The 21,424-nt window shown below is 49.7% G+C and overlaps 2 protein-coding genes and 1 long non-coding RNA gene across 3 annotated transcripts; 1 reads left to right on the forward strand and 2 right to left on the reverse strand.

Moving 5' to 3' along the window:
- Positions 1–557: 557 nt before the first annotated feature.
- On the reverse strand, positions 558–3,792 carry LOC150016203 (uncharacterized). The gene is made up of 3 exons (XR_016509780.1): positions 3,520–3,792; positions 2,118–2,235; positions 558–976 (listed from the first exon to the last, which is right to left on the reverse strand). It is a non-coding gene; the product is annotated as an uncharacterized LOC150016203 (long non-coding RNA).
- On the forward strand, positions 3,377–11,412 carry LPCAT4 (lysophosphatidylcholine acyltransferase 4). Its single transcript, XM_090270371.1, has 14 exons — positions 3,377–4,103; positions 5,357–5,499; positions 5,849–6,069; positions 6,454–6,566; positions 6,690–6,750; positions 7,016–7,074; positions 7,268–7,302; positions 7,845–7,899; positions 8,026–8,108; positions 8,365–8,490; positions 8,882–9,014; positions 10,177–10,275; positions 10,628–10,784; positions 11,065–11,412. Exons 1-14 carry the CDS (start codon positions 3,990–3,992, stop codon positions 11,217–11,219), a joined length of 1,554 nt encoding a protein of 517 aa, XP_090126497.1. The 5' UTR covers positions 3,377–3,989; the 3' UTR covers positions 11,220–11,412.
- A 975-nt stretch (positions 11,413–12,387) lies between these two features.
- On the reverse strand, positions 12,388–20,871 carry NUTM1 (NUT midline carcinoma family member 1). The gene is made up of 7 exons (XM_090268333.1): positions 20,841–20,871; positions 18,513–19,218; positions 16,262–16,390; positions 15,854–15,993; positions 15,076–15,356; positions 14,710–14,826; positions 12,388–14,373 (listed from the first exon to the last, which is right to left on the reverse strand). The coding sequence occupies exons 1-7, from the start codon at positions 20,854–20,856 to the stop codon at positions 12,388–12,390; spliced, it is 3,375 nt and encodes a 1,124-aa protein (XP_090124459.1). The 5' UTR covers positions 20,857–20,871.
- Between the last annotated feature and the right edge of the window lie 553 nt (positions 20,872–21,424).

Raw genomic sequence — 21,424 nt, forward strand, 5'->3', positions numbered from 1 at the left:
CAGGGGTTCTGTTACAACAATAGAACATGGCAAAGGTGCTGTCACTAACGTGATCACATGGCAAAGGTGACTGGGTTTTTTAGATGCAGCTAAGATCCTTGATCCCTAATTAGTTGACTTTGAGTTAATCAAAAGCATTATTACCCTGGATGGGCCTGAGCTAATCACGTGAAGCCTTTAAAAGAGAGTGCGGGTGTCAGAGACTCAAAGGAGCCACACTCTCTCATGCTGGCTGTAAGAATCGAGCTCCCATGAGTTCTACAGCCTCAAGGAAATGAATTCTGCCAACAACTAAGAACACTTGGGAGCAGATCCTTCTCTACTCAAGCTGCCAGAAAACATGTCCCTGCCAATACCTTGATTTCAGCCTTGTGAGACTCCGAGCAGAGGACCTAGCTAAGCTGTGTCTGAACTTCTGACCTAGAGAAACTGTGATAATAAGTGAAGGCTGTTTTGACCTGTTAATTGTATCGTAATTTGTTACACAGTAATAGAAATCTAATACAGTAGGTTGCTGCACATAAGAAAATCTCTGACTCACATTGGTTTAACGAGCAAGAAAATTTATTTTCTCATATAACAGGAATTCCAGAACTACTTCAGACTTTAAACTGGTTTGTTCAGAGACTCAATTCTGTCATGAAAGGTCCAGACTCTTCGCATCTCACACTCCATCCCAGTGATAGCTGAGCCTCAGGGTGGTTGCAAAATGGCTCCAGAAGTCATAGGTGTCACATTCAGAAACAGCCAGAGGATAAAAAGAGATTGTTCATTTGTAAGGCATTCTCATGAAGAGTGAAGAAACTATCCAGGAGCTCTTTGGCAGATTTTTCTTCCTGTCTCACTGTCCAGAGTCACACATCCATTTCAAATCAGTCCCTGACCAGGAGAAATAATGACCTCAGATGGGTTCCACCCAATCTGGTTGCCCCTGAGGCAAATGGGCGTGGAGGCAGCTATATACTAAATCAGGATTCTGTTAAAGAGGAAAGGGGAGAAAAAAAAGCATGTCCACTACAAATCCAAAGAGTGCCTCTACAAAGAAGACAAAATGTATGAAACCTCTGGCCCATCAGCACTGGCAGAATGAATTATACTAGAGCCTCTAAATTAGAAAAAGGCAAATAGAGGGGCAAAAACAAAGAAACTGGTCCATGGCAATAAGCAGCTAATAGCATATTTTAGCAAAAAGTTAATGAAGACATTTAAAATATTAAGAATTACCACAAAGGTTGAGATTGCTCTGCAATCAATGATAAAAAAAGCTGAGACAATGACGTTACAACCTGGTAGAGAGTAGCGAGGAGCAACAACATTGCAATTGACATGAAAGATGAACAAATGATGGAGAAATAGAAATCCACACAAGGCATACTGCCTAAGGATTTTTATCAGGTCCAGAGAGAGAAAGAATTAGTAGCATCAAAACTAATGACAACAAACTCACAAGTCTCAACAACTGAATCTAAAAAATAAAAACAAAATCCAACTAAGCAAACAACCAGAATAGGAACAGAATCATAGGTACGGGTTATTCGGAGGGTTATCAGCTGGGAGTGGGGAGGGGGAGAAATGGGGAAATGGTGCAGGAACTAAGAAGCATAATCAGTTGGTACAAAATAGACAGGGGGAAGTTAAGAATAATATAGGAAAGGGTGAAGCCAAAGAACCTATATGCACGAGCCATGGACATGAACTAAGTGGGGGGCGGATTGCTGGAAGGAAGGGGGTTACTGGGCAGAGGGGAGAAAAGGGGAAAAAAACTGGAACTACTGTAACAACATAATCAATAAAATATACTTAGAAAAAGAAGCATAATTGGTTAGTACAAAATAGACGGGGGAGTTAAGAATAATATAGGAAAGGATGAAGTCAAAGAACTTATATGCATGATCCATGGACATGAACTAAGGGGGGTGGGATTGCTTGAGGGAAGGGGGGTAATGGGCAGAGAGGAGCAAGGGGTAAAAATTGGAACTACTGTAACAACAGAATCTATAAAATACACTTTAAAAAAAAAACAACTTTCTCTAGCCCTGGTCAGGCAGCTCAGTTGGTTAGAGCGTCATCCCCTACATCAAAAGGTTGTGGGTTTGATTCCCAGTCAGAGCATGTACCTAGGTTGTGGGTTCCCTGTCAGGTTGGGGCCTGTATGTGAGGCAACCTATTGATGTTTCTCTCTCACATCGATGTTTCTCTTTTCCTCTTTTTCCCTCTCTCCCTCCTCCTCTCTCTCTGGAATCAATGGGCATATCCTCGTGTGAGAACAGAAAAAGAAAAAAAACTATATACTGATAGTATGTGGTCATCCATAATTTAATAACATAGTAATTTGCATATAATTATTACTCTATGGGTTTGAGTCCTAAATAACCCCTCTTGATATGGTTTTAATTTATGTAAAATATTCAAGGCATAAAAAGTAAATTATGTCATAATGCATTTAATGAATTGCCTTTTTAAAAATTATAAAACTATTGTAACTACCTTGGAAAACCCAAGATATACAGAATTCTGCCCTCCCATAAATTGTAGATAAAAGATGTATCTAATCATCACATTGTACACCTTAAACTTATATTATGTCAATATCTCAAAGCTGGAAATTACTATTAACTTAAAAATAGGTAAAAGAGAGCTATGGAATCTTATCTAAAAATATTTAAGAAATAAATCTTGACTAGGATATCCTTTTATTTCTCAGAGAATGCTGACTGCTCTCAAGGATATACGCGGGAGTGTAAGTGGGTCGGTTACGGAGATCTGGAAAGAAGTAGAGTGACTTCTGGGTTTTGCCTGACTCCCCCGCTTCCAATAAAAGATTAACGGTACCCAATTGACCCAGCTGTCCTTGGATCGGCCACTGTCCTCACCGCGCTCACTAAGTGGTGATTGACAGGGTTGCAGAAGAAAGAAAACAAGGTGAACCCAGGACAGCTTCTTTCCCCGGGCTGTGTGTCTCGAGGTCCACCCAATTCCGTGATCTCACCGTCATCTGGCAACCAGGGGCTAACTGGTTTATGACTTTTCTAGGATAGTTTGGAGTTTGGGGGTGAAGAGCATTTGTCCTCTCACTCATACAGTGGAGGCAGACCAGAATAGAAAACAGACACTAAAAGGAAAAACAGGGTTGTCTCTGGAATAATCCCAGTTTTCCCGGTTCCCACTGCCCCTCTCGACCCTGGGTGGTCGGTTTGTGGAAAGCAAGTGGGCCAACGTCTTCAGAGTTACTGGCGACTCGTGGATTCAAGAAGTCCTCACACCAGAAAAAGTGACCCTGCCTTGTGCGGTCAGGACGCGAAGGCGGAGAGGTGGGAGGCACACCGTGGCCGCCAGAGGGCGCGAGTGCCTCAAGTCCTCGCGCGGAGGCAACGCCCAGACTGGGGAGGCAGGGTGGTCGGCCTCCGAGGGGTAGCAGCTGCCGGGAGCAAGAGAGCTGGACCCCGCCTCGCTCCCGAGCTGCGGGCCTCCGCGCGCGGTGCACCCGCCCTTCCATTCCCATCCGCCAAAGAACCCCACCCTGGTCTGCGTCCGCAGGGTGACCTCGGCGCGCGAGTCCGGCCGGAGGGCTGTCTTGGCTCTGCGCCCACCTCAAAGTCTCAAACCCGCTCCCAACCGGAATCCTGCGGGGAGGCGGCGGCCGGATCTTCAGAGAGGAACGTCCGGAGGGCCAAGCCGCAGGACATTCCCCAGGCGGGCGCCGCACCCCAGCATCCGGCCGCCGCGTAACAATGGCCGGAGGGGCTGCGGGCGCAGAGGCGCCTGCAAGGGAGCCCGGGTGCTGGGGCGTTGGAAGCCCCGCCCCTCGGCCGGCTCCCTAACAACGCGGGCCGGGTCGCGTCGCCTGCTCCCCGCCCCCCAGCACCAGGCGGGGCCGGGGCCGGGGCCGGAGTGAGGCCGCCGCGCCGCTGCTGCCGCAGCTGCTGCTCTGCAGAGCGGGGCCGGGGGCAGCGGCCGGGACGCCGTCCCTCCCACCCTCTACCGCCGCTATGAGCCAGGGAAGTCCGGGGGACTGCGTCCCCCTGGAACCCACCTCCGCAGCCGCAGCGCCCCCCAACCCGTTCGTGCATGAGCTACATCTCACTCGCCTCCAAAGGATTAAGGTAAGGTGTGGGCGGGGGACGTCGGGAGGACTCCTGCGGGCAGGAAAAAGAAGCCGTTTAGAGCCCTGACAAAAATAGGGGTGAGGGTCCGGAAAGGAGGCTTGCGGGCGGGAGTCCGGGGGTGCACACGTGGGGATGGGAGTCCTGGAGAGGACGCGGGCTTGGGCGACAGACAAGCTCCAAGGTGTGGAAGGATTGGCTAGGTGAGGACGGAGGACTGCGGGGGAGCGAGGGCTGGGAGAGAGATGGAGGAGGACGCCGGGGAAGGCGAATTACATCTTGCGAGGCCGATGGGCTAGGATGGAGTTGAAGGCTACGGAAAGCCGGGGGTGGGGACAGGGGCGTGCTGAACGCTTCTCTGCGGCCCTGAATGAGAGGAAACGGGTTTCTGGGCCCGGCCTCTGCGCCCCTGTGTCCTTCCGACGCCCCCTCTTTCCACTCGGCCCCGCCCCCGCCAGCCCCGCACTGCAGCACCTCCTGGGGCGGGGGGAGGCTGAGAAGGGGGTTGGCCACAGGAAGGGCAGGGTCGCACCAGCCTTGCGGAACTGATGGGTGGTGCGGTGAGTGCCCAAGGCTTCTGCTGCCATAACCTCCCCACAGGCGAGCTACTGGGGCTCGGTTTGTTTACCTGCACTCTCCCCTGGGCAGCCCTTGGAGTCACCCAGGCTCCAGGAAACCCCTACCCTTCAGAGGAGGGCAGAACTCTTCTCTTCCCCCGTCCCCCAGTACTCGGTGAGTGCGGTTGGGCAGACCCAGAAACTGGCCGGCGGCCTGAAAAGTGGAACTCTGTGTGTCCCAGCCCTCTGCCTCCCAGGCCCAAAGTGGAAAGAACCATTCTCCTGGTTTCTGTTGGACCTGGGAGCTATTTATGGATGGGACGTGGGTGAGGAAGAACTATCTCTAGCCTACTGCGCATAAAGCACTGTGCTGGGAGATTCCCATGGATTATCATTAAATGCTCCTAACAGCCTCTCCAAGGTCTAGATGCATTTTATGACATTCGATTTTATAGGTGGGATGGGGACCAACTGAAAGATAAGAAAATGAGGCCCTGACCCAATTAATCTTTTATCTGCTTTTTTCATTGATATCTTCATCCCACCATGGAGGCCAACTCAGTCTCCTGTTCCCACACCACCTGATCTACAGTGGGTGGGGGCTCTCTACTCCTGGGTCCATCCCTGTGGGAAAGGGGAAGACTTGGAGGAAGCCTCTCCCAGCCCTGAAGTGACCTTCTTTCCCACCCTCTGCAGTTCTGTCTCCTAGGGGCATTACTGGCCCCCATCCGAGTGCTTCTGGCCTTTATTGTCCTCTTTCTCCTCTGGCCCTTTGCCTGGCTGCAAGTAGCTGGTCTTTCTGAGGAGCAGCTTCAGGAGCCACTTACAGGATGGAGGAAGTAAGTGGGGGATCAGTCCCCAGACACCCTATTTCTCATCTTTATTTGCTGCCGTGTATTCTCCCTCTTTGAGAAGAACAGAAGGGAGGGTGCTGAAGCGCTGGTACCCAGCCTGGCAAGGTGAGCTAAGTCAGCCAGGCTCAGACCTGATACCCAGGACCTGGGCACTAAGTGCTGTGCCCTGATATGTCCCAAAGTAGCCAGAGACTCCCCTTCCCCACCCCACCCCTTGGCCAGAGAAATAGAAGGCCAAAGGGCACTTGCTTTCCAGGTGCCTAAGCACATGGGGGGGGGGGGGCAGTGAGGATCAGACTTCCTGCCTCCACTGACCACCCACCTTGCTCTGCAGGACTGTGTGCCACAACGGGGTGCTGGGCCTCAGCCGCCTGCTCTTTTTCCTCCTGGGCTTCCTCCGGATTCGTGTTCGGGGCCAGCGGGCCTCTTGTCTCCAAGCCCCTGTCCTTGTTGCCGCCCCCCACTCTACTTTCTTTGACCCCATTGTTCTTCTGCCCTGTGACCTACCCAAGGTTGTGTCCCGAGCTGAGAACCTTTCTGTGCCTGTCATTGGAGGTGAGAGAATTTTAAGAGAGGTGAAGGGGAAAGATGAAAACTTTGGACACAAAAGACAGGAATCAGATGGACAGGCTCTGGAGATAACTGACCTCAAGGTTGCAGGGAGATGTTAAAAGAGATTGACTGATGTGGGCAAATGAAATGCAAATTAACATCATTAGTGACCCCACCTCTTAGACTCTGAGGGCTGGGGCTTAGAGAGGGTGTTGGAGAGATCTCTCATCAATTCCCTAAAAGGACAACGTACAATAAAAGGAGGGTCCCCAGGACAAAGAGATGATAACTGAGAAGCATCACCTACTGTTGAAGGAGGGGAGGCTGCAGGTGTTCGTGCCCCCTGGTAGGAACCAAGTGACTCCTTGTTTCCTCTCTGGACTCCAGCCCTTCTTCGCTTCAACCAAGCCATCCTCGTATCCCGGCATGACCCAGCTTCTCGGCGCAGAGTGGTGGAGGAAGTCCGAAGGCGAGCAACCTCAGGAGGCAAGTGGCCCCAGGTGGGTAAGGGTATTAAGACTCTCTCCTCACCTTTTATGTGCTGCTAAAGAGGCTTCTCTTTCCTCTGTCCTCTCCTTCAGCCTACCCAACTTCATTATGCTCCCTTGGTTTTTTTTCCCCAGGTACTATTCTTTCCTGAGGGCACTTGTTCCAATAAGAAGGCTTTGCTTAAATTCAAACCAGGTGAATAAAACGATAGTGGGTGGTAGGGCTGTAGGAAAAAGGAGCCTCAGATTTGAAGAGGGATTCAGGAATAACCCAAGAAGTTGGGGTGGGGTGGGGGTGGACAACAATGAAAAGTCTCGAAAGTCAGAAAATTATAAATGAAATGGAGCAAGGCCAGATCTCATTTGAGAACTGTCCCAGACTCCTATACTTCATGCCCTCTCTTACCTCCTTGTACTAACCTCTGCTGGGGGGTGGGGGTGGGGGTGGAAATGGGATTTAGGCGCCTTCATCGCAGGGGTTCCTGTGCAGCCCGTCCTCATCCGCTACCCCAACAGTCTGGTGAGTCGTAGTCCAAGAGAGGGAGGAAGGGGAGCATGAATTCACCCTAATGGGTGAAAACCATTAGTGCTGTGATGGGATGTGCATGTGGGGGTGGGGCCAGGGCAGATTAGGCCCTCTGCTCAAAGAATATTGGGCAGTTCCAAGGAAGAAAAGTAATGCCTTTCTCCCTTTATCTCTTTTTCTCCCATAGGACACCACCAGCTGGGCTTGGAGGGGCCCTGGAGTGTGAGTTCTGGTGAGGGTGGAGAGCAGGGTTCATCAGAGAATTCCTGGCACATCTTCCAATCTCTAGACAATGCCAGCGGCCCTTCATTCATGAAGGAGAGAACTCTAGAGAAGGAGCTGTCTATTTCCCACTGTTTTATTCTGATCTCCCATTGTGATCTGAAAGTGCTTTGACCTCTCCCACCTAATCATTCCTGCTGTGATTATAGCTCCGCTTTAACCTTCTTCCCTGTCTCTAAGTGATTTTCTCACTCAGTCTCTGAGAACCACCACCGTCAGACTTTCCTCTTGCCCTTTTCCCAGTTACTCAGACCTCTTCTCCCCTGCAGTTCTTCCTCTGGCACATCCCTGCAAAGCGTCTCACATTTCTTTCCACCTTTCTGGCCCATCCCTCCCACCTTCCTGGTCCTTCCCCTCTGTCTCCAAACTGCATATTTACCCAGCTGACTTTATGGCTAGGAGTTCATTTTTATATCAGTGTTCTGTATGAGAGGAGCTCAAAGTGAGAAATAAGTAAGCATCTGAAGTCTCTCTTCTCTTAGACTCAAAGTCCTCTGGCTTACAGCCTCTCAGCCCTGTAGCATCGTGGATGTGGAGGTATGACCTCATGGGGGCAGGGGGAGGAAGTGGGCATCTGCTGGCCCCTGAAGCTTTGGGAGAAGAGGTTGGGAGTGCTCACCCTGGCTTTGAGGTCCTGATGAGAAGTATGTGCGTGTGTTTCAGTTCCTCCCTGTGTATCACCCCAGCCTGGAGGAGAGCAGGGACCCCACCCTGTATGCCAACAATGTCCAAAGGGTTATGGCACAGTGAGTGTTCCACAAAGTATTTCCTGGGGCCGATATACAGGGCAGAGGGACCACAGGAGCAGGTGAAGGGCTGAGGTTTTCAGGCAAAGATGGGGCACTATGCAGTGGGAAGGGTCGTTGGAGAGCTTGAGACTGGGATGGAGGCGGGTTAAAGGGGCCAGAGTCCTCTCTCTAATCAGCAGGTGAGACAGTAATGGACCCACAGAAGATTCTTCTGCCTTGTTCCCCCTCCATTCCATCCCTCTTCATCCTGTAGGGCCCTGGGCATTCCAGCCACGGAGTGTGAGTTTGTAGGGAGCTTGCCCGTGATTGTGGTGGGCCAACTGAAGGTGGCATTGGAGCCACAGCTCTGGGAACTGGGAAAGATTCTTCGCAAGGCTGGGTAAGTGACCTTGAAGATTAGCGAATGGGCAGTGTCGTGTATAGACCAGAAAAAGAATGAGAAGAAAAGGGAGAGTGGGAAGGAAGAAGGAAAGTCTTTAAAAAAAAAAAAAAAAAAAAAAAGGTGGGAAAATAGAAGAATTTTTAAAGAGATCATGGAGGAAAGGGAAGGGGGAAGGGAGAAGAGGGAAAGATATGTAATTACCCCAGTGAATAAAGTAAGAATGGCTCTCAAGGGACTATGAGTCAGAGTATATCTTAGAAAAACACCAGCTGTACCTGCACTGGAAAACTCTTGGGAGTGGGGCCAAGGTCCTGCTGGGTGGTGTGCCCAGAAAGAAACTCCAGAAAGAAACTGAGTCAGCTCTCTGCCTTCAACAATTCCATTGTAGGCTGTCCCCAGGCTATGTGGACGCTGGGGCAGAGCCAGGCCGGAGTCGAATGATCACCCAGGACGAGTTTGCCAGGCAGCTGCAGCTCTCTGACCCTCAGACCGTGGCTAGTGCTTTTAGCTACTTCCAGAAGGTAAAGGAGCTGGGATGAAGAACACAGAGCTCAGCATTTCAGGAAGGTATCCGAAGGGCCATGTCAGTAGCATTAGAGGGCCAATTTGGAGTCTGTGCTGGATGTTCTAACAGCTGTTGTCAGATGGCCAACTTCTGAGGTCCCCTGAAGAGTTCATTTTTTTATAGAGTATCCAGTGCATCACAGAGTAATGTTTTAATCATTGCGGGGTGGCACAATGGAGAAGTAATTGGTCAGTAAGGTCCATAAATATCCAAAGCCACTTTAGAGATTGGCAGAGATGAGGGATCATATGACCTTGTGGAGACGCTGCGTGAGGGTTTCAGAGAAGAGGCGTGAAGGTTAGTGGGAAGGTGACGTGGAGATGATGCTGGACAGGTTCAATGGTTAAGAATTTGAAACCCAGAAGTATCTGCAGATTCTAAAAAATATCCCATAGCTTCCCTGGGGAATTCCTGAACTTTCTCAAGAATCTTGGCATACCTTATTATTTCCTGTCAAATTATAATAAGATTATCCCAGAAGATTCTTAATGTTTATGAACAACCACCAGTGGCCCCAAGAAGCAGTTGTTTTTTTTTTTTATCTAAGATGCAGATTGTGGCTCTTGACATTCTCTGAAGGGACAGAGTAAGCAGGTGTGCTGATTTCTTAGGTTGAGGCAGACCATCCCTAAAAGGAGCTCCTCCACTTATCCTGTAGCAAAACAGAGACAAAACCTGAACGCCATGGTTCCCCCATAGAGCTGGCAGACATACTTCTTGGGCTTTTTTGTGAGAAATTATGCCAGTGGCCCCCATTTAGTCTGTAGGACCAGTTCTCCCACATAGGATGAGTTGAAAGAGAACAAGTTTTTCCAGCCTGGAGGCCAGGAATGCCCTCAGTGGTAGGTCAGACACTTAATGGTAACTGCAGCATTCCTGAGGGATTTCCTAACATTGCTACCAGACACCTTTCGAAGAGCTTTGTCACCAGGTGACTTGGGGCTATAGCTTGGGCAAACCCATGACCTGAGACAACTATCAGGGATCCTGGAGAGTTGAGGGAAGCAGACACAGGAGTCACCCCCAGTCTGCTCAGGAGAAGCAGGAGCCAAAATCCAGAGCAAGAGGGAGGATGCTGGGTTGGTCCCCCACATTGCCCGGTTTCTCTCACACTCCAGGATGCCAACGGTTTGGTGGACTTCCGAGATGTGGCCCTTGCATTGGCAGCTCTGGATGGTGGCACAGGCCTAGAGGAGTTGACTCGCCTGGCCTTTGAGGTACCAGGGGTTGGGGAGAGAGGGGACGTGGTAGCTCTGCTCACCCCACCCAGAAGCCCATGTGGTGCACTGTTATCAGTAGCTTCTAGATAGCAAGTGCTTGGTATCCACCCCGGTACCACACTGTAAACTGCAGAGCTCCAGTGTCTTAATGCTGAGACGTGCTGGGAGCAGGAAGAGGGCAGCAGCTCTGCAGTTAGAATTCTCCTGCCCAACGGACCTGCAGGGGGTGTGGAGGGAGGGCCTGTGCTTTGCATCGTTGGGAGAGGAGGAGCCTGTCAGGCAGACCCTCCGGGAGAGAGTGGGGCAAGGGCATGAGGAGAGGGCTTGATTGTGTCTTCTTCTCCCCCAGCTGTTTGCCAAGGAGCAAGCAGAGGGGCCTGGCTACTTACTGTGCAAAGACGGCTTCAGCACCATCCTGCACCTGCTGCTGGGTTCACCCCGCCCTGCTGCCGAGACCTTGCATGCTGAGCTATGCCAGGCGGAACCCCGCCAGGGCCTCTCCCTCTGTGAGTCACTGCTGTCTTCAGTCCACGTGGGCATTCGGGGCACCTTCAGCACTGGACTGGGAGGGACCAAGGGCTGGTGGCCAGTGCCAGGCATTGGAACATTGGAGAGGGGATGATGGGAGGAACTGGCTAGGAAGGCAGAAAGGACATAAATTTGGATTTGAGAAGTGAAGCAGGGATGAGAGGGACAAGACATACCATTTCTGAGAAAACTTGCAGGGCACTCACTTCCTCTCCTTACATCATTTTACTTTTCCCCATCTCACTCTTATCTGTCCAGGTCAGTTCCAGGACTTCTCCCTCCGTGACCCAATCCACAGGAAGCTCTTCAGCACCTACCTGCGCCCCTCCCAGACACCAAATGCCTCATCCCTAGGCAGCCCTACTGCTCTGGCCAATGGGACTGTGCACATGCCCAAGCAGAAGGGCGACTGAGCGCCTTGACCTCCCCAGCTAGCATCCAGCCTGCAGACTCAGGGCAGCGCCAGGGGCTGACCCCGGGCCTCACGCCCTCTCTGCTCCTGCTTTTCTGTTATCGTTTGTTTGTTTTTTAAGTTGATTTTCATTTTTGTTTGGGGTTTTTTTGTAAGAAACTATTTTATATATAAATATAAATATATATCTATAATCTATTTAAAAAATATGAAGCTCAATCACATTAATGGTATCATTAGCTGGGAAGGAAAGGGATTAATGGTTGCCAGCTGCCCACTGGATGATCCTGAAGGTTCCTGAGGCCAGCCCTCTTGGCCAGAGCAGGATGAATCCTCCTCATCTCTAGTAGCATGGGGTGCTTTTCCGCACAGAAATCCTGCAATTCTCATGTCCTTTCCTCCTGTTGTCATGCCCTATATATGCACATTTTAACAGGCTTACTCATGAACCTCTTTTCAGCCTATTCCCTCTTGTTCTGTCCTCACTAGCGATTAAAAAATAGCTAACTACCATTCCATATTTAATAATCTACTGAGAGTAATGCCTCCTCTCCAGTTCAGACTAGCCACAGAGCAGGGTTTTCCTGCCATGGGATGAATTGAGGACATTTCAATCTCTTCTGTCTCTTCCAGTCTCTTTTCAAGGAAGAAGAAAACAAGGTCCCACTTAAAGAAAGGTGCTGTGTCTAGACACAATTATGGAAAATTAGATACCTATCCCAGGTAATTTAAAAAAAAAGCATCTTTCCATATAGACTTTTAAAGGGAGACAGAGAATGACAGGCTGTCCAGAGAGCACTCCCAACACCAAGTCCTGGCCTTCGATGAGAGGAGGGATGAAGTCTCACTGGGGACTTCTGAGCACTGAGGCTTATCAGGGAACCCGAATAAGGCTAAAGGCTGGAAAGGTATCAGTCTGTAGAATCCAAGGTCACCCCACCTCCTTTCTTTACCCTATCTAGGAGCCAAGGAGTGAATACAAATCAGATCTTGAGAGTATTTTCCAACAACAAAAAAATCTTTATTCGTTTTTTTTTTTTTTTTTTTTCCATACAACTCCTTCCAGAGGTACTTCAACCTCCCACTAGGGCACCACCTCCAACCTATCTGCTGTGAACTACAAAACAGAACTGAGACCAAGTCTGGTTTATGTGGAGCTGGGGTGAAATCTATTCAAGGTGCCCTGGCTTTGGGAACTGGCAGGAAGGATGGGAAAGCCCTTCTCCCTCCTGGTTGTGACGGCGGTTCTCCATTCCCCCAGTGCCCAAACTGTCACACTGCCTTCTTCGAGGCTGGGAGGGTTGAGCCAGAGATTTCTCCTCAGAAACCGCATGTTCAGCTCCTGGGTAGGGCCTGTTTTCAGCAGGGACTGGACCTGCAACGGGAGCTTGATTCCTAAACTCAGCAGCAGGATACGGAGATTGGCTGGGGCCTCCTTCCTCGGCAGAGAGGGACCAGGATGCACTCAGGACCCCCTGCCCTCCTGTGGAGGACAAGTCTGGGTCAGCCTGAGGGCTGAGAGGAGTCTTCTTTGGCCACAGGTTCAGTTTACAGGCCAAATATTTGGAAAATCTAGAGAGTCCCTCATCCTCCTCCTCTTCAGCCCTACCTGCTGAACTGCACGTTCCGCTAACAGGAGAGGCTTCCGGAACTACGACATCCCCGGTTCCCCATCGACGACGGGGAGTTTTCCCAAGGCCCTGGGGAGATGCTGATTGGGGGGTCCTGTGTGCATAAGACTCTCGCTTCCCTGGTAAAGGGGCAAGGTCTTTAGGATTCAACAAAAAAGTGTCCTCCTTGCCCTCTTGTTGGGGGACATAAGAATTAAAAATTAGTGGGCAGGTGTCTTCACTGGCCCCTAACTGGAGGCCACAGCCATCTCTGACATCTAGTATGTTGCTGTGATCTGTGGTTTCCCATAGAGAAAGGGAACTGCCTCTGTTCCCTGCCTCCTGGCTGGCCTCAGGGAAAGAGGAGGCATCCTGGGTCCCCAGTATAAAGATATTATCTTTACAAGCAGGCAAGAGAGTTTCTTTGGAAAACAGTGTGGAGGCATCAGTACTGCTTTCCCGCAACCGGGGGCAACCTGCAGCCCACAGATCACTGGGGTCCTGTATCTTCTCAGGACTCTGTTCCTTAAGCCTCAAGGTCCGGCTGTAGTTTCCCTTTTCAAGGGCAGCTATAGCATCTGTGCCTCCACAAGGAATTGCACTGCTCCCCACATCCCCAGGTGCTGTGGTTTGTCCAGGACCCAGAAAAAGGTTGCTTCCAGAGCCCAGAGCCTGGCAGCCTCCCTGGTGCTCAAGGGCGTATTCCCCATCATGGAAGTTCTCCATCACCTCCTCAATCTGTAAGGGCAACTCTAAGCATACATCATCCATCTCACTGCTGAGCCAAAGTCCTGGACTGAAAGAGGCTTCATCCTCATCTTTGTCCTCAGTTGCTCTAGGAGAAAAGCTCTGCTCATAACTCAGGAACATAGGAGGACCACTGTTACCTCCCCACATGACTCCTGAACAGCCTTCCTGGGGTGTTACTAACAACTCTTGCCCTTGAGGCAGCATTCCAAGACCCCCTATCTGTTGTTCTGTCTGCAACTCCAGGGCCTGCTTTTCTAACCCCTCTCCTTGCAGAGCAGCTAGTTCTACAAGTCCAACATCCAAACCCGGAACTATCTCCAGCTCGGAGCCTTTGGGCCAGCATAGGGACAGGGCCTCACAAGTCCCATCACCTACCAGGGAGTGCCCAGGGGACATAGCGCCTCCCGAGTAGTCATCCTGACAAGGGGGTATCTGGTTTGTAACCTTCCCAGGCCCTCTTCTCTCTGTATCTACGGGACCTCCAGTTCCCTGTGGAGCTGCAAGTTCTATGTGCAAGTCCCAGCTCCTGGGGGACAGCAGGTTGTTCCTGTCCCTGCACATCCTCCTCGGGCCATCTAGGGCCTGTTCCTGCCCACCATGCACCATTCTTGCCCCCTTTCCTGGAGAAGCAGCGTTCCCAAGGCAAACAGTGCCTCTAGCCACTTGAAGCCCTGCACCCCCATCTTCGTCCTCATCAGAAACAGAAGGACTTGAGTCCAGATGAGCTCCACTGCAATTTGGAGATACCTCCGCACCCTCTTCCTCCTCCAAGGCCTGGATGCGCTTCTGAACCAGCTGGAAGGAGAATGGACAAACAGCAAGCTACACATGGCTGTGGGGACAGGTAGCTGAGTGGTTGGACAGGGCAGAATATGCAAGCAAGCAAGTGGCTGAAGTGGCAGTATTAAAGACAGATACCATAGCTTTTAGCTGCCTTCTTGGGCCTTATTCCCATGCTTTGAGCCCTTACACTTCCCTTCTGTATGTCCACAGTCCCTTGCCTACTGTTCAGTACTTGAAGCCCAGTCCAGAAGCTGTTCATTTCCAGAAGTCATACCATCCAAGACAGTGCAGGACTAGCTGAAGTCATCCGAGCTTCTTGTTCTGATATTCCCTACCCCTGAGGTTTACCTGGGCAAGACTGAGTCCTTCTTCTTGCTCCAGTTCCTGCATTGAGGCCAAGGGGTCCCTCTGCTGTTCTGGGGACAGGAGATCTGCCAGAAATTGAGGGTGGATGATGGCCTCCACCTGGGCAACAGAAGAAAAGGAGATATGAGTCTCACAGGAGGTAACTTGTGAGCCTAGAGGCTCTAGAGAAGACATAAGCTCCTCCCTGAAGTTATAAACAATGACCACCACCAGCTACACACATTCACACATGTATGTACATATCACGTACACACATCTCTCAGTACAAAATAGAGCCTAGTTTCTAGTGGTTCCCTGGAGTTCCCACCCAAGGATCTGCTAGAAACCGGACATCCAGGCCCAGCCCACCTTGGAGACAAAGACCTCCTGAGAACACAGCTCATCGATGTAGCTCAGGAGATCTGGATCTGGATACATCCCTTCCTCCTGCTCCTGCTCTTCCTCCTCTTGTCTATCTGACTCCCCTGTGGCCAGGTGACTCCCCACCAGCCCTTCCATGATGTCACTATACTCTTCCACAGCTTCTGCTGGGACTTCCTTGGGTGCCTGAGGAACTGGAGGCCTCTGGGTTTTGTGCTGCCGCCGGCGGGGGCTCCGTGCCTTAGAGATCGACTTCTTGGGAACATATACTAGGGAAGAAATGAAAAGGAGAAATGGAAGTGGCACAGAGACTACAGCTTCTGCCTCCCAACTCCATGGGAGAACACTGAAATGGCTCCAGGCTGGATCAGGCCACCCTGAAAAGTACCAGCTGTGGGAAAAGACTGATGAGCCAGAGGGTCTGACAGAGAATCACTGTATAAAGAATCTCAGAACCCCTGGAATTCCTAGAAGTCCCCTGATCCAGACTTCATTTCTTAGGCAGTTGAGGAATTATGGGCTGCACTTAGAGCCTCAGTGAAAAAGTATTAATAGTTGGTTTACTTGGCCAAGATCAATACCTAGTTTGGGACCAAGGGAACCTGAGAATCCAGCCTCCTATGTTTGCCCTGTTTGGAACATCAAATGCCACTCCCTGGAGGGAAAGCAGCAGAAGGATAATGCCTTCCCCAACACACGACCTTTTTCTGTAGGCCTCCCTTTGAGACTTTTGTGCAGAGCTTTTGTTAGAGCTGGGGAGCCTTACCTGGCTGCTGGCAAACCTCAGGGGCCCAAGGCCCTGGAGGATCGAGTTGCAGGGTGGCTGCAGGAGGTAGACCCTGGGACTCATTCATCAGCTGTGTGTTCTGATTCTGCATTTCTTCCTCGGCCTCAAACTCCATGAACCTGCAAAGGGGAAAGAAGGCCCAGGCAATGCTGAGGCCAGACCCATCAGGAACCCAGACACCAGAAGAGAGATGCTCACAAATGACCAGGGAACAATTCTGAGGAAACCTCACAAGGTCACCATGTAGTCCCTTCACCTGCAGATGTCACTTAGGAAGCTTGTTAAGAAAATGAACAATGCAGAGCCTGTAAGGTTTTTCAGGACAGAGCCATGACCCTCCCAGCCACACAGCCCCTCATCAAGAGAATGAGGGTTTCCCAGACTCACTTTTCTGCCATCTCATAAAACATCATCCGGTCAAAGTTGCTGGTACGATCCCACTCCTGCACAGCCTTTGACAGTCCCTCTTCTAGGGTCATGGTGGGCTTCAGCCGGGCCAGGGAACGGAGCACTGGGCTAAAAGCCCCATTGGATCAGTCACGGTCTACATGTGGGCCCCCACCATCCACCTGTCCTGACACCACCCTAATACACACACCCAGCCCCTCATCAAATCTAACATGCCCCTCACTCTCCAACATACTCCACTTCGGATTGGGCTTCCAGATCCCCCAACCTCCCATCCATTCATTGGCCATCCTGGCCTTTTCCCACTGAAACTTACAAATCTTACACAAAGTCAAACATGATTCTTCTCTCCATCTTTTGAAATCAACCACCCTTAATTGTTAGTGCTTTCCTTAACCAAACAGTTGGAAGAAAGTACTCATGTTATTAAATTAACAGGTTTCATTGTAAAGTAGGCTTAACCCTGTCCAAAAGGCTCTTGCATTTTATTTTTATTTTTTTAAAATGTTTTTTATTGATTATATTGTTACAACAGTTCCAATTTTCTCCCCCTTGCTCCCCTCCACCCGGCTCTTGCATTTTAAAGAAGGCATACTCACTGACCCAAATCAATCTCTTAACTAAAGTTTGTGTGGTGTTTTTATTTGTTGGTTTTTAAGTGTTTCTTTGTTTTTTGTTTTGCCTCTGGGATACCCTCCTTAATCAAATATTAATACTCTTTAAGCTATTTGTGATTCATTTTTGCCTCCCTGAAATGAGTCCACAATCATTATTGTGCCTGGGATCACCTGGCAAGGCATGTTATGAATATGGATGGCAGTGCCCCAGCAGTCCAGAACTGAGAGCATTTTACCAGCTTCCCAGGTGACTGTTGCAGAGGGTCTGGACTGCATGTTGGGGGAGACCCTGACTAGAGGCCCTGGGTGTGGCCAGCAGGATTAGGCCAGGATCAAAAGCAGTGCTGGCTCAAGAGTTAGGAATTCAGCCTACCAGCCTCCAAGAGAAAACTCAGAACTGTCTAAAGAAAGCAGGGAGTAGGTAGGATGATCTACATGTACTTAATTATGTGCGGGAACATCTTGAGTTATGCACTCCAGAGCCAGAGTGGAAAGGGAGATTCCTTTAAGAGTCAGTCTCTGAAGGAATGACATGTACATTTTTTTTAATGCAGTAAAATGTGGTGTGTGTTATGTAGTTGTTTTTACAAAATGTTGAGGTACAGTGCAGTGGAGAGAGCCAGCAGGTCTGCGTGTGGAAAAAAAAAAAAGAGAGAAAATTGCTCTAGTGGCAGATGATTCTGTTTTATAAACACAAAAGACAGTCCATGACACTGACTCATTGGCTAAGCATCCACTTATACTCTTAAGCAAAAGATTTTGGCCTGTTGTGAATTCTTTTTCTCTTCTAGATTGCCTTCTTATAATAATAATAACAACTACTACTACTACCATTTAGTGAAGCATTCTCTGCGCCTGGCACTCTGCTAAGCACTTCACTCATTTCATCTTCTCAGCAACCCCTTGAGGTAGTAGGTATAATTATCCCCTTTCTAGATGAGAAATATTAGGGCAAAGATATGAAGTGTTGAGCTCAGGATCAGAAATCCTGAGTGGTGGCACCTAGGCCCTCAACCACTAAGCAAACTCTACCACCTTCCCATTTCAACTTGAATTCCCCTGAATAAGATAGGGCATGGTGGAAGGGGACACACAGAAGGCCTTTCGTCTGACCACCACATTGTCCCCTGCCCCCCCCCCGCCCCCCCAGGAATGGGTCAGGGCCTGGAACAACTCATCCTGGCAAGTTTGGACGGCTCAACTCAATGTCTGATGGTATTAAAATAGAACCAGAGGACCCTAACTTGGTGTTGGAGACCTGTGTCCCGGTCATTTCTCTGCACTTTATGACAGGAAACCCCTCTGAGCTTCAGTCTTCTCATCTATAAATGAGGATTACCATGAAAATGCTTGCCTGAACTCAAGAGTTGTGAGCATCACTTGAAAGAGGACATGTGAAGGCTTGTTATAAACTGGGAAGTGGGTAAAGAGTCTTCTTATTATCATCATCATCATTATTATCATTATCATCATGCTTTTTGTACTCATAGCCTCTCCATCACCCTCCTGACCTGCCCTCAAGTATTCCTACCTAGCCTAACCTCCTTTGTTCATCCCAAAGCCCTCCTTAGTTAAAAGCCCTAGGATAATTAATCTCAGTTCTTCCCACTTACATAAGAAAGCAGGAAAGAGCTTCTGCATCAGGACTTTGGGATAAGTGCCTTCGAGCCAAGGCTTTGTAGCGCTGCCAGCGAAGGAAGTTCTCATAAACACCCTTGGAGGTATAGGAGAGGTCACCAAGTGCTGGCTTGGACTGGGCCACTGCCAGACCTCCTTCTCTGGTTGCTCCATGTGGCCCTGGCCAAGCTTTTTCCGGAGACACAATGGGGACCAGGTGGGCAGTCGGTGGTGGAGCCTGAGCAGGAAAGCCTGGGAGGCCTTCCTGGCTCACCCCAACAGCCTCAGTGGGCAGAAGGGTCTTCATGTTAGAGGTTGTCACAAATTGAAGGGCTGGGCCTTTGGGGCCCCCACAGGGAGCACCTGAAGCAATCCAACTGTGGGCGGTCTGAGTAAGGATAAAGTTCGGAATTTGAGAGGACTCCACTGCCCCTCCTTTCTTGACTTTGACAATGACCTTGTGAGCTTCAACCCCACTCTGGCCAGGGCCCCCATGTTCTGTCACCACCAGTGGATTAGGGAAAGCAGAGAGCATCAAAGGGTTGCCTGGAGATAAAACTGAAGGCATGGGGGGCTGTGGAGGCAGCTCCCAGAGTACTTGGTCTGGTGGGCCAGGAGCAGATGGGGGGATGAGAAGTGCTGTGAAAGGAGACAGGGCAGTGCCAGGTTTCAAGGCCATATCTGGTCCAGGCAATGGAGGTGCTGTTGAGACAAAGAAAAAGAGGGAATGGAATAGGAGAAAAGCAGACCAGAAACTAGGTTATCAGAGTTCCACTTTAGTCCTTGAAGAATCAGAGCTCTCATTCTCCACAGGTGAGGAAGGGCATATGGAGGGGGAACTTGTGTAGTTTGCAAATGTCTCTCAAGTGATTTTGATGTCCCTTACTCCCAGTTGAAAATTATTGCACTAGAGAAGCTACAACGACCCTTGGCCCCAAGAGCTCATACTCCATAACAGCCCACCCAGCACACAGGTATGTCTCTTATTCCAACATATTCCAAACCCATTCAAACCAACTGAATGCTGCTTTCTGTGCTCCCCGACACCATGCACAGAAGCACTGTTCCCAGGGGAGGGGTTGTGGGTTGAATGTTTGGTTCTCAGAAATTTTGTTATATAATAGCCAGGAATGACCAGAGATAAGGGCCAGGAAATGGGTGAGGGTGGGGTGGTGTGGGATGAGAGCTTTCCAGAGCCTTAAATAGCTGCTGCACATGTTAAAATTTGGCGATGCAGACTATCTATGGTCTTTCTGCTTGGAGCTGCTATCAGAAATGTAGGATCCACCAAGAACAAGGCCCTGACAATGAAATCTGAAACACAGTACCTGCTTAGGAGGAGCTATGTGAGCTCTAGTAAAAGAAACCAAGGATAAAGACATAAACGTCACTGAATTAATCAGGATGTGTCTCCAAGGACATTTTGTAATAATTAGTCATCTGCCTAATTTCATGCTACTCTCATCCTCATTATAAAGAATACTTTACTGGCAAACTACTAACACTCAGCTTCTGCTCCCTGACCTTGAAGGAGACAGGGAATATGAGCAAACTCATCGTCTTGACCATAGGGCAAGGGGTCAGGAGTTTGGACACAATGAAATGGGTCTGATGGCCCGAGTTCCACAAAAGGTAGAAAAATTGAGAGCTTCTCATGGAAGCCCCAGCTCTCATCCTGCATGGAGTGACCCACCTCCCCTGGCCCTGGGGGAATCAAGGAAAACTGCTCCCTGAACTGGGGCTGGAAGGAGCCATGAGACTGCACAGAGGCACTTATAGTACCTTCCAAGCTAGCTTTCAGGAGGACATTTCTTTGGCAACAGATAACCCCACTGAACAGCTTTTCTAGCTAAGTCCTCCACCCCTCCCCACTCCACCCCCCAATACACTCAGAGTGACCCCAGCTCAATTCTCTCACCACAAAATTCTGGATCAAGCTCCAATTACCTAAAGAAGACACAGGAACTTGGACCTTTCCTTTAAACCATCTCTGTGCCACTCATACCACACATACCACTATCCCTGCCACACAAACACATTGAAGGGGTCCCTCTTCCAGAGTAGCAAGTTGCTAACTGCTACCCATCCCGTCTTTATACCTCAGTATTCTCTTCTAAGGTGCTTTGATCTGCCTCCCAGAAGACCCTCTTCCTTCCCCAAACCCGTCTTAATGGCACAATTTCCTTCCCCAGCCTCCCCAAGTATGATGCATTTAGTGTGGTCTAGTACTCTCACATCCCTCTAGGTCAGTCCAAAGTGCTCATCCCTAAGTAAAATGTCAAATTTGAATCTCCAAGGACTTTCCCCGGCACAAGTAGACTTACCTCCATCTGAAGTCATTATCTTAGGTTTGGGCACTAACCGTGGCCGTCTGGAAGCCTCCAGAATGAGGAAGTCAGATCCAGGGCCCAGAGAGAAACTTAGCTCCAGTAGATACACAGGGATCCAAGGAGGGAAGGGTAAAGATCAGATCAAAACAGAACTAGAATCTAGGACTCAAGGCATTCTGCAGTGGGGGAGGGGAGAGGGGGATGCGAGGTGGGGTTAGGAAGATATTCCACAAGGGGCTCTTGTAAATTGTCAGTAAACAGGAATTCCCTCCAAACCAGAGTATGGCAACACAATTGCTGTGTGCCTTTTTAGGGCAATTTGTAAATTCTTGCTCAGATTCCCAACATTACAGGTTTACATCTCCATTCCCTTCACAATTCTTCATCAATATATTTAGTTTTGTGCCCTTCAATCCCACCCAGTTCTGTAACTGACTTCCTATCAACAGCAAGTTGTGGCAGACCCTTGTTTTAATTCAATGTTGGCTATTTTCTGAACCAAACTCAGGATACATAGTATGTGTGCTTAAGTATCCAGGGATTGGAATATCTAAAATTAGGATTGTCTGGAAAGATCC

Source organism: Furipterus horrens, unplaced genomic scaffold (assembly GCF_987537825.1).
Source record: "Furipterus horrens unplaced genomic scaffold, mFurHor1.1.pri manual_scaffold_3, whole genome shotgun sequence".
NCBI classification, from domain to species: domain Eukaryota; kingdom Metazoa; phylum Chordata; class Mammalia; order Chiroptera; family Furipteridae; genus Furipterus; species Furipterus horrens.